We start from the raw sequence: 13132 nt of genomic DNA on the forward strand, positions 1-13132 counted from the left end.
TTCATGGTAAAATCATATTTAGTGATGGGATATGGAAAGTTTCCTCTCAAAAGGGGTAAAAAATGCTTTTGGTGGTCAATCATTATCTTGTTATTGTATTTGATTACACCCCAACCCTGACTTTCAAGAAGTGTCAAGCACCAAAGCTGGAGCTTTGAGACTTTTTTCCTTATTTTTCCACCAGCTACTTCCTGGTTTAATTCAACAAATACACCAATTGTCAATGGTATTAATGTATGCGGTGTTCTAGGAACATCCTACCACAGTGGTACGACTACAGCACAACTTCTCATTATGACACAATTAACTCTTACCTTTAATTTCTGACCTCTGATAAGAGTTTAATGCCTAAATATTGTTTTTTAAGATTATGATGGCCAATTCTTGGCAATAAAATTTCAGTATTGTGTTAAAAGTCCCCAGCCTATCCTTCACAACTTAACAGTCTTCACCTTGACCAGCAAGGGCTTTCCCTCATCACCTTTCCACTCCCATCCTGCAGCCATGCCTCCCTCTCTCTGCTGTCTTCCTGCTTCTCAAACCATCATGACGATGACGCCTTACAAACTGAGTTTTAACACAGCTCTCCCATACCCTAATCAAATCCACTCTTCCCTCCCTCATCCCTCTCTCTGACAGTGATGGATGGCGGCCTTCACCCGTTTATCGCCTTTACATATTTCTCTGCCCATCCGCTTAACGACACACATTCATACACACTGACTCGTCATCCCTCTCTTTCCATCTTCCTCAAACTCTCTCCTTCCTTCTTTTCCACTCACTCTTAGCTCTGCGCACTGGGTTTCACTTCCCTTCAATTTTACACCCCTCCATCTCCACCATCTTGTGCACTCTTCTTCCATTTTCTTCTCTTTTCGTCTCTCCCTGCGTTCCATGCAGGTAGCCTCTTTCTGCATCCCTCATTTGTTGCCCGTTTCCATATCCAGTGTTGTCCCCCTCTCCCTGTGCTTTCTATACATCGTGGATGACTAAAGACGACAGAATACGACAGAGGAATGACAGAGGAGTGATAGTATCAAAAGGATGAGTGGGCTTACAGTACACACGACTGCCGCACGAAGAGGCTATGTGGGCGTTCTTTTGTTCCTTGCCTAGAGAGAGAGAGAGAGAGAGAGAGAGAGAGAGAGAGAGAGAGAGAGAGAGAGAGAGAGAGAGAGAGAGAGAGAGAGAGAGAGAGAGAGAGAGAGAGAGAGAGAGAGAGAGAGAGAGAGAGAGAGAGAGAGAGAGAGAGAGAGAGAGAGAGAGAGAGAGAGAGTGTGTGTGTATGTGTCGGCCTCCATATAATTATGATTGTGTGGGAAGGCTGTTTTGGTATGCTTGCGGTTGTTTCTGTATGCAAGCGCTCACCTAATATCAAGGGCCTGGATTATGAGTGAGAGTGCATGCTAGGAAGCCGTAGTGTGATTGAAAGAATTTCAAGGCCGCCTCTTTATTTGATCCATGCATTTGTGCCAGTAGAGCTCGTGCATATTTTCATATCACGCATTGCAGCTGAGCTCACGCGAGCAATATGTATTGTTAGTGGAATGTCAAAACTTCAATTCATTCCCAACTTCCACTCTCCACACCTAGTAGCCAGATGTTAACCCCTTCATGGCGCCGGCCGAGGCGAATGGCTGTCAGAGATTTTGATGGAAGCCTTGTGGTGTACCTATTCACACTGCAATCAGATCTGTGGATTACTGCGCTTGTGATAAGTGGCTTTTGAGAGCTAATACAAATCCCCTTGTTTATAAACACTGCAACACTCCCTAAGTCGATTACAGACTAATGGCATTTGCGCGTGCCAGAGAGAACGCACAAACACATACGCCAATATGCAGATGCCAGAATATAGATATACACACGCACACGCGAGCACACACACACACACAAACACACGCACGCGCGCACGCAAACACACGCACGCAAACACCCCATTGTGGCTGGCATTTAAGAAGTCCTGACATTTATAAAAGTCCACAGAGAATTAAAGACTGAGACCAAAAAGGGAATTAAGCCTTTAAGTGCAATAGGTCTTACGTGTGAAATAACTTACAAACAGACACATTAGAGCTTTTAAGTCATGCCTGAAGCATCTCTTAATTGAATGCTTCTGGTTAAAAAGTAATGCAAAAAAAAAACAAAAAAAGGCCTTAATGGAAATGCATCATTCTAAAGCTATTTAGCAGCTTCCTATTTAGCCGAGTTTGGCCTCACAAATAGAAGCGGCACCCTCCCGGGGCTGTGGTGGGTGTTTAAAACAGAAACTTTTGGAAGTTAGGGTGAGGTTAGGTGCAGCCTTGCAGCTCTGAGTCGTGCTCCAACACTGGGGGTGCACTGAGTAGTTCCTTCCACAGACGCTTTTAGCTCCTGTTCTAACTCTCACTGCATGCAGCCTTTCTGCTCTCTCCACCCGCCTGTTTCTTGCTCTCTGGAGGGTTGAGGGTTCACGCAGGGTAGCGTAGCGGGAGGTTTCCCAAAATAGAGGGAGGGAAAGAAAAAAAACAACAATAACATTACTAAGCTGCTGCGGACACTCGTACGGTCCACATGCCCACGAGCGCACACGCTCTGAAAACACATACACCTAGCCAGATTCAGCCATGTACTTTCATGTGATGGGATGAACAGACAGACAGACAGACAGACAGACAGACATGCACAGAGGCTTTTCTTTAAGTTTTGTCTGCTCTTTGTCTGATCTCTTTTCATGTTGTCTGTCTATCCTCTCCTCCTCTGTGAATTGTCTCTCTATCATCTATCTTTCATTGACTGTCTCCCTTTTTTCTTTCCTTCCCATAAAGTATCAAACAGGCTTGATACCAAAGGGCTTTTGGCCTTGTTGCTGTACGACTGTGTGTGTTTGTGCATGCTCATGCCTGTGTGTATGACATCTTATTGCAAATTCAGCAGCAATCTCTTTAGAGCAAGTGAAGGAAAATCACACACAGGAACACACAGACACGAGACAAGCATGGTGGAGCTAACAGTAGATAGTAGCTGACGTTAAACTCACACACACTATACTGCACCTGTATGCGCCGTCAGTTCAATGTGTTAAGATAAGACTTCATTGATCCCCAGAGGGGAAATTCAAGTGTTGCAGCAGCACAATAAACAGGCAGGTGAAGATAAGGGAAAGAAAAAAACGTATGCAAGATCATGTCTGAATTAAAAACCTTACAATACCTTACAGCAGTGTGCATACATATTTTGTGCAAAAAACACTTTTGACAACTAGTGCAGTGCCATAAATGCCTGAGAAATGTATGATATAAGTAATCTGACATGTAATATCTAATATCAAGTATATAAACTAGTCTATTGTGTGTCAATCTGCAAACTGAATATTGCAATATATATTTACATTTTATATGCTTAAAGATAGAAAATAACCAATGCAGTAATTGATGAGTTGCAGCCCAATTCTATTATCATCCCTGTTTTGTTTCATTTCCTATATTATGATAGATATATCTTACTTGTGATTGATCTAAATCTCCTAATACATAACACAACATTAGGCAGCAAGATGCACTGCCAAGTTGAAGTAACTACAAAAAAAAACTGACTGACTGCATGTGATGGATCCATCGTTAAATTGGAGAAACTCAAGGCAAATTGTTCGTGTTTGGGTGCATTTTCACTTTGTGCATGAATAAAGTGAGGGGAGATGCTATAAATTCAAAACAGAGAGAAAATATTGCAGAAAAGTCTGGCTTGGCTGTGAGGTAGAAGGTTGAGATATTGGAAAAGATATATTTGATGTTGTGGTACCTGCTGCAGTAGATATTGGTGTCGCATTGTTTTAAATATATTTGAATATATATTTATTCCCACAATAGCAAAAAATTTTCAATTGTGTCCACTATATTTTAAAGGACTCTAGTGCGATAGCTGAGTGGCTAGCAGGTATGTGCCGTGTCCAAACGAGTGGATGCAAAGACACCAAGCCTCAGAATACAAAGTGACCCACCCTAACAAATACTCATCAATTACATACATGATAACCAGCTTTAAATGAGAAAGACAAGGACCAAGATAGAAAGAAGGCTTGCAAGATGAGGTATGGAGTGAAAGAAAGAGCAAGAGGAGGAGTGTAAATGAATGGGACAGGGTGCTATCCATCTCTCTGGGTCAGATCGATCACAGAGCGGACGGATCGGTTACACCCAACTTGTGTAACTGTGGGTGTGTGTGTGTCAGAAAACTTCAATACTGCACTGCTCTAGTTGCAAATGAGATCTGCTCCCTAATAGAGGAAGAGCAAGAAATGACGGGGAGAGGGAGATGTAAAAGTGGAAAAGAAAAACAAGGCGGGAGGGAGCGTGTCTCTGAGACAGGCAGAGCACAGCAGCAGATAGAACAAAATGGTGTGTGTGGCACGTAGGATCTAATGGTGTGTGTGTGTGTGCATACGTGTGCATAGTTTGTGACTGAAAGTGGGAGCAAGAGCGGCAAGGAGACATGGAGGGCAGCAGAGTCAGCAAGCGATAGAGAGACAAGACAAAAAGAGAGGCAGAGTAGGTGGAAGAGGGGAAAAAAGAGGGGAGAAGGTGGTGGGGTAGAGCTGTGACTGATAACATTGTCGTACTCAGGTTGCCTCAAGGGCAGACAAGACAGAGAGAAAGAAAGAGAGGGAATGAGACATAGAGAAAGAAAATGCGGAAATTTACAGAGCAGCCAGAGGCAGAAGGGGTTATAAGATGGAAGGTGAGCAAGGATGGAGACACAGGATAGAAACAGATAGAAAACACAAGGAGGAGCACAGCAGTGAGAGATAAATGGTAGGGGAGGGATGGCAGAGAAACATGGAACAACTCCAAAGTAATGGAGTCAGAGGAGGATGACAAGAGGCAGGTGAGAGAGCTGTGGGGGGTGGGGGGAGGCAAGACACAAGGAAAATCATATTGAGGCTTTCACAAGGAGATGAAAATTAAAGGGGAAAGCAAAACGAGGCAGCAGGACAAAAAATTATTCATGAGATTGAGAAAGAGCAGGTAAAGGAGGGGATAAAGGGGTGAAGGAAAGATAAAGGTCGAATAAAGGAGAGTGTCACAGGCGGCGCAACAGGAGAGTGCGTGAGCGTATTGACATTCAGGGAGCTGTGGGGTAAAGTAAGCTGTCTGAGGAGCAGGCATTAGCAAAGCACGGGGGTAAGCTGGTCGTGCCAGGACTGAAGTTCCCCCTGCTCGTTCTACAACACCTGACGTTAGGGCTTTTCAGGGCCGCCGCAGAGTAGACACATTTTTAAGCAGCATTTCACTTTTTTTTTCCAGAGCGTTTTCACATTTTAGTATGCACGCCTCCACGGGAGCTCAGGAGAAGTCGACTTCCAACGACGACTGCCCTGGGGACTGGCTGTCACTGCAGGCATTCGTGACTTTGCCCCCCCCCCCCTTTCCCTGCACAATCACCAACCCTCTACCGCTGCAAGCAATTTTTTGAAACTGATGACACCAGACATAAGGAAATAACTATCTGTGGTACCATTTCGTAGTTATATTTTTAGGTTTGGTTTGAAAAGGGTACAGAGTTCCTGGTAGTCATTATAGCTCCCTAGAATGACCGGGCTCCACTCAAGAGATTGACAACAAAGCAGTGCTTTCTAACACATTGTAGCTTATGACGGGTCATATGAATGGGCATGAGCGTGTCTTTCTGCCCGTCCTATCAAATCAAAAGGCATTTCACTCCTTGACTAATAGCCCATCGGTTTAATGTCCTGCCCAAATATCCTGCTTCAAAGGAAAACGCATGACATTAAGGAAGTGATGATTCCATTCATTGGAGCCTAAAGTAATCCATAAGTGATGCATTCCCATCATCTAAGAGAAAACGTACTTACTTCCTTGTCTTTGCTTTAACAGCGAAAACATAAAGGAGGCTAAGATAAAAGCTCAAGTTTTCTTCATCTTGTGAAAATGTGATACTGGAGTTTGATAGAGCTCACATTGTAGAAGCACACCAAAACAAATCATGTAAGTGGGAGGGGAGTTTAAAAAACTGCAGGAAACCCCGGCACTTTGATATCAACACTGCTTCAATATCCGAGCTAAATACTAACCCCTCTTCTAGTTTCACACAGAAAGAGCAAAGCTAGCACCTAATGGAAAATATTGAGCCGGCAATTTGCGTCAACCTGTACAGTCAGCATGATATACGGTTATGTCTTGACGTTACTCAAAGTATTAGGTTGCATACATTATATATCACTCGGCAATCGCCGTGCTCGAGGCTCTACTCCACTGCACAAGTTTCAGATAGCTTCCTATAAAAATACACCCGTCTTCCTCCTGTGACAGTGTCTGTGTCTGTCTGTCTCTGACTCACCGTCTCATTCTCTGTCTCCTCTCTCGACTCACCGCGGCTGTGACTGTTATCAACAATCCCTGTCACTCTCGCTGTATCTAGGTTACGGTTGCTATGACAACTATTATGCATGCCAATCAGCGGCAGTGACTCATCTCTTTACCTTACCATCACATAGCTGCATTTAGGGAGGTCTGTGCATTACTTTTGTGCTTGACTTGAGTCTTGCAGTGAAATTAAGGCTGACCCACAGTCTTAAGGTGAGACACTGCAGGTATATAGGGTAATTTAAAAAAAACAAAGAAAAAAAACTTCTAGATATCACTATGAAATTTCCCAAGTTTGTAATTTTCATAAAGACAAAATAAATGCATTACAAGTTTTTAAATTTTATGTTTAGATATGAAAATTAGGTGTTAACTCATTGAATATGTGCTAATTTGCATATATTTCCAGAACAAAAATATGAACATTGAATAAAGCAAATTTCAAAGTTATTATTTTATGTTGTTGAAAATACTGTCAAAAGCCATTAAAAATATTCATCATGTTTTTAGGAACAAAATGTTCTATTAATCAGGGTATGAATGATATATAGACAAACGCCTCTGTAAAAACCTTCAGAATATAGTTAGGAATAAAACTGCTAAGTTTGGTGTCTGTAAGTGCAGCTGAAGTTGAGAATTATGGCTCAGAGCATGAGAAAGAACTTAAACGGCCTTTAAAGATTTCATACATTCTTAATGTAAAAGACTATTTGAATTAACTATTAACAACAACCAATATAGAAAAGCTTTCTAGCGATGCCTGTGATATTGAGGTTACAGTATATAACACACTCAACACAGACATGAACAGGCACAAATGGATCAAATACAGTTAAAAAAATACACCTAAATGTTTGATTTGGGGGTTTTCTATTTTACTATTCTGAAAGAGAAAAATAGCCCAAAACCTCAAAACTGACCTGTGATTTTGCCTGTAGTGTCTTAAGAAAGGGTACAATGATATAACAATTCTAATCCACTCTCACAGGTTTCTAGATAACCGTTACTATGGGGACTGTCCGTTTTCAGTCTTTTGGAATGTTGTTGCTAGGCGATACACTGTAGTGTAGAGGCGCATGGGACTGTGTGTTTGCAAGTGTATATGTGAGCGCTACAGCAAGAAAGCATTTGTTGCAGGGGCGTCCACCATTCCTCAATATGGATTATTTTATGCTAGAAAGCACCAAGTGGGCATTAGTGCAGAGTGGTACTCATTTAAGAGGAGGCCTTAGCCCACACAAGTATGCATGTGTGTAGAACAGGCTCTCGTTCCAGCTCTGTCTAGTCAGAGTAGGTGGAAGACAGAAAGCAGACACATAAACACACTTCAGACATCTCTTATAAACTATCTTTTCCCAGAGAGTGAGTATAAAACTTTTTCTCTTTGTCTCCCTGCAGGTCTGTGGATTTCCAGGCGTTCTACCATGCCTGTCCCCCCACCCCTCAATCCCAGCAGACAAAAACACCTGCCCCACACACACCTCCACCCCGAACAAAGGGCAGAACGTTCCAGCTCTCCCTCCCTCTTCCCTCCATCCCTCGTCTCTCTTTCTCTGCTCCCCCCTCTCCTCGTCTCATCTTTGTCCTCCTCATCCCATCTCGTCCACTGTGCTTGCCCCAGGGCCACCAAAAGAACCCTTCCTGACTCCGTCCCTTTCCCGGCGTTTCACTGGCTGATTGTGGTCACATGCTGCCTGCTGCCTTCTCTGATTGGAGCAGGGGAGACGTGGGGCGTGGTCTCGGCCTGTCCCTTCCACTGCGTGTGTCGAAACCTTTCGGAGTCACTCAGCACGCTCTGCGCTGACAAGGGACTCCTGTTTGTCCCCCCACACGTTGACCGGCGCACCGTGGAGCTGCGACTGGCTGACAACTTCATCACGGAAGTAGGCGGGATTGACTTTGGCAACATGTCTGGATTGGTTGATTTGACTCTGTCAAGGAACACCATCCATCTGATCCGACCAATGGCCTTTGCCGACCTGGAGAGTCTGCGCTCGCTGCATTTGGATGGTGAGCCAAAACAGTATCCTATTCTAACTTAACTACAACTCTGCTGGCTTGAACCACAACTCAGATACCAAAAGAGTTGGGATGCTGTGTAAAACACACAAAAAAAGAATCAAATTCAGAATGAGTGTATAAATCTTGTCTTTGAATTGTATTTAAATGTAGGTCAAAAAGGATTTGCAAATAATTGCATTCTGTTTTGACAATTTTTCACAGCATCCCAACTTTTTTGGCATTTGGTGTTGTACTTGGATATGACAGTTTGTTAAAAATATTAAAAATAGGAATAGTGCACCTTCAAAATGACCATTTCAAAACAAAACAAAAAAACTAAAAACTGAATTATTGATTATTTGAATGAATTGGAGGGCAAACTGTATCAATCAAGAAATGTCTAAGTTTGTTTACTGTGGAAGCATGTGAAGAAATTCAAAATTTTAGGTAACATGGGGTAAACTCATGTAAAGACTAAATTAAAAACTTTAATTAGTTATTCATATTTGTGTTTCTAGGTAATCGCTTGACAATACTGGGACCCAGGGACCTCGCAGGTTTGGTCAATCTGCAGCACCTGATCGTCAACAACAACCAGTTGGTCAAAGTCTCGGTTCAGGCCTTTGACGACTTTCTGCTCACATTGGAAGACCTCGACATGTCCTACAATAACCTCAGGAGGTGAGCCTGTGCCTCTGTTGTGATCACCCACACGCATCGTGCATTCACACAGTGTACTCTGTTCTGCTTTGTTAACTAGAAACACGCTGTAACGCTCCTCTCAGGAGTCAGTCTCCAGCGTGTGCTGCAGACGCACAGCTCAGCTCCCAAAATTTCAAGGCACAGTGGAAGAACACGCAAGAGTCAGCAAACACAATGAAGAAGAGCTCAAACTGCTGAGGCTGGGAGGAGCGGACTAAAAGCTCAGGAAATTGAAAGTGAATCAATTTTGATGAGGTCCTAATTTTCTTTGACTTCGATTTTGTTAAGATTTGATGAGCACACGTCTGAGCTCCCTCCACTGTGTGTGAGTCTGCACTGACATAGCTATTCTATATAGTCTGTCCTTTAGCGCACTGTAGTATTCCCCTCATCTCTAACTGGGACAATGGAGACAGCCTCAGTATGTATTCCTTTGGACTAAATAATAAGTCAGAACAATGATGATATTCTCTATCAACCCCCTATTCTCCTCTTCGTAGTGTCCCACTGCGGTGATGAATTCAGCAGCTTTTGGCTGTCAGTTCTGATTAAGATGTTTCATTTGTCTCCTCTACAGGAGCTCTCTGGCCTCTTTCCAACCTCCACCAAGCCATAAGAAAAGTGTAGAGAGTTTTAATGATGCATACATTAGCAACTGCTGTTCGCCCTTTTGTTTCGGGTTATTGAAAGGAGTCTTTACAGACGGAGATTTAAAGTGAGACTGTGCCACTCATCCTTTCTTGTCAAGGTTACTCAAAACTGGAAGCAGATCACGTCAGGTCAAGAACTGCTTTTAACTGAAACTGAGCTCAAGCGCTCGTCTATCTGGGACACGGGTGTTGAGCTCTGCAGCAAGGAGGGGAATTGCCAATTACAACTTTTTTCATTAAAAAATAAATAGCAAGTTATGACCCAATTATTGGTTGGCTATACCTGACTCCTGTTATGTATCAAGGCCTGTTCAAAAGATGGGCTTAGTAACAAATGAAAGTGTTTGTGGGCAATAATTTAGATAATATCAAAGAGGCATCCTTGTGCAACACTATCCTCTTTCATCTTTCTAGTCTACACCACAAATGTGATTTCATAAATCATTAAGCCTAGTTCTTCTTTCTTCTCACATGCCTATTGTCCAGAGACAGTATACTTTGTAGTAAAACACAGTGACCATCTGCTGTTGCAGTCAATAATTTACCAACTTTTCCTCTCCCCTTGAAGTGATTAAACTAATTAATTAAATTCATTTTATCACACAAAGCAATATATTCTCCCCAAATGAGCTTTGAAAATCAACTTACTAATGTGGGATATTGAGTGGTAGCTGGTTCTTTGTGCTCAGCATTCAGATTGTTTATCAGATAAAGCAGAAGTATACTTTAAAGAAGAAGGCACACACTATATTGAAGTCAATAAAGACAGGACACAAGATTAAATCAACAGTGTAGGTGTGACCCTGGCTTAAAAAATAAATACATTACTTCACATTTATTCTATTTTGCTGGTTCTCAGTCGTCAATCTTTACTGTATAATTTGACCAAAACTGTTTTTAAGTGAATGCAGGAAAAGAGGGAACAGTAAATGACTACAGCAGTGGGTCACAGATGGGACTGGTGAAACCCAGAAAAAGAGAAGGATTGAGAAGGAAAGTGAGCATCTGTTGTTGTATTCTGTCATTGATGCGGTTAGTCTTTGCATGTTCCCATTTTCCGCAGAGTAACTTAGAAATGTGCTCAGAACACAAAGCTCTGACTGATGGAATAGCAGCACACTCCTTGTTTCATTAGGTGTCAATGTACCCACAAGGGACACAAACCATCACCTGCATTAACACCTGACATTTATTTCAAGATATTAACTAATTCATCCACTCTTAAACATGGATAAATGACCAATCTTGGCACCAAGTCTATGGATTTATTTAATCTCCCATTAATGGTGAAATGTTCCTCTATTCCCTTGCTACAGGGTGCCGTGGGAGTCCATTCAAAACATGGCCAGTCTGCACACTCTCAACCTGGATCATAATCTGATAGACCACATAGCTGAAGGAGTCTTCGGGGAGCTGTACAAGCTTGCAAGGCTGGATATGACTTCCAACAGGCTGCGAACTCTGCCTCCTGATCCCCTATTTGCAAGGTAGCTCTTAAGCTTCTTCTTTTATGTTTCTCTAAGACGTGGCTTAGTGAAAATATTCTGTGGCAGAAGACACCGCAGAGCCACCAAAGCGGTTTTCATCAGGGGCGATCTGGAGCTGAAACACGGGGAGACAATAATGGCGGAAACATTTTCTTGTCACTCCATTTACCATTTATTATTCTATCCAATGATCAAAATGTAGAGTATGTAATATGTATGTATGTATGTAAATCGGTTTGTTCTTACCAGCCCACAGATCATGCGAGGAAACCACATTTTATTTCATCCTTTCATTTTTTGTTCTGTTATCAAATAAAAATGAAGCAGTGGCATATTTCACACAATGTGTAGCAAAGAATAAATCAGACCCTTACTTGTTTCTAGTGCCCACTAACTGGACAGTGGTAAAAAAAAAAAATATATACATATATATATATAAATCTTGGGATTTTGTGTGTTTGACTTCCTACAGTGATTATGTGAATATATTAAGTGTTAAAAGACAGGCACTCAAATCAGGCCAGTTGTAAAAAAAACAAAAAAAAACAAACATTGAATTTAAACTTTACTTTAATTAAACTTACATCAACTTTTTTTGCAAAGAGCTCTATGCATTAAAATTTAAATTCAAACATAATTGCTTCCATAAACAGCTTCTTAACTTTGCCATTGTTCTGTTTAGATGACTTTTCTCTCCAACTTGTTTTTTTCACCACAGTAAGCTTTATAAAACAGTCATTTAACTTAGCCAGCTGTGCTTTTTATCTCTGTATGGAGCCATGGAAAGTGCTATGCAGCAGCCTTCCATTGCAGCTTGCTTTTATAGTCCATTTTGCCTTTATGTATATAATGCACACACTCTGTGCTTGGTAGCCCGCTGCTTTATTGGCTTGATGTGCTGTATTTACCAACAATGTGCCATAGTTATACAGGTGTATAAGATACTATGCTGTACTCCTTGGCTCTAGGGACGTCTCAGAAGTAGTCTTGTTTTTATCCTTGAAATTTGCAAATTACTCCAATTTTATTTTGTGCATTCCAGCTGTAAAATGCTTATAACTACTAATGCTCAAGTGTTGCTCTTAGTTAGCTTTGAACTGCCTGTTGTGGATGTTTTTCAAAATCACTTGTTTTTCTACATTTTGAACAGCAAGCTGTTATTAACTTAAAGATGACCTCACTTTATGGTAAATTCATTTTTGTTCCTTTAAACTCCTCCTCTGAATCCTCAGCAATTAAAAGGGAACACTTTTAAATAAGAGTGCAAAAAGGGGGAAAGCTGTTGCAATTTTACACAGCAATTAAAAACGTGACCAAAAAACTAAATCTCGACTAGGAGGAAAAATATATTGATGAAAATGTTAACAAGATACTGCTATTTTGATGTTTGTGCTCAAACTGCTGATTACTCATCCTTCCATCTATTCTATTCTATCATCATCTTTTCTTATTGATCGGTTTTATAAACAAGTCAAACTAAAACTCCATTAAAGTTTTGTGCAATTTAACTGTTGACCCTCTTTACTGTCATCTTCAGGTCCCAGACTGGTGCAATAAGTCCCACCCCCTACAATGCCGTCATAAGCTTAAATTTCGGTGGGAATCCTCTGCACTGCAATTGTGAACTGCTATGGTTACGGCGGCTTATCCGTGGGGACGATATGGAGACATGTGCCACACCTCCTCACCTGGCTGGAAGGTAAACTTCAGCAGCTTAATGGAGTATTCTAACACACCAATTTGTATCTCTTTAATCATGAAGCCTAGAAAATAAAAGAAGAATAGTTACAGGTTGAATAATGTGTTGAGACTGAGTGAAAATCACTGTTTTCCAACCTTGTCTTGGGTCCAATCTGTCCTACAAGCTTTTGCTCTGGTCCTGTTTTAGCACACATCCAATTTAAGTTCTCACATTTTCTGACATCTTAAT

At 41.6% G+C, this 13132-nt stretch overlaps 2 protein-coding genes across 2 annotated transcripts in view; one reads left to right on the plus strand and one right to left on the minus strand.

The window, feature by feature from the left end:
- Window positions 1–13132, minus strand: part of LOC131990075 (pyruvate carboxylase, mitochondrial-like) — a 314152-nt gene that overhangs the window by 104778 nt on the left and 196242 nt on the right. The window lies entirely within an intron of this gene.
- Window positions 1–13132, plus strand: part of LOC131990076 (leucine-rich repeat and fibronectin type-III domain-containing protein 4) — a 41668-nt gene that overhangs the window by 13147 nt on the left and 15389 nt on the right. The window contains exons 3-6 of the mRNA XM_059355471.1: window positions 7761–8372; window positions 8882–9044; window positions 11032–11202; window positions 12740–12901. Coding sequence (XP_059211454.1) covers window positions 7787–8372; window positions 8882–9044; window positions 11032–11202; window positions 12740–12901 — 1082 coding nt within the window. The 5' untranslated portion in view covers window positions 7761–7786. The remainder of the gene's footprint in view (window positions 1–7760; window positions 8373–8881; window positions 9045–11031; window positions 11203–12739; window positions 12902–13132) is intronic.

The sequence above is a fragment of the Centropristis striata genome, chromosome 17, assembly GCF_030273125.1.
Source record: "Centropristis striata isolate RG_2023a ecotype Rhode Island chromosome 17, C.striata_1.0, whole genome shotgun sequence".
In the NCBI taxonomy this organism is placed as follows: domain Eukaryota; kingdom Metazoa; phylum Chordata; class Actinopteri; order Perciformes; family Serranidae; genus Centropristis; species Centropristis striata.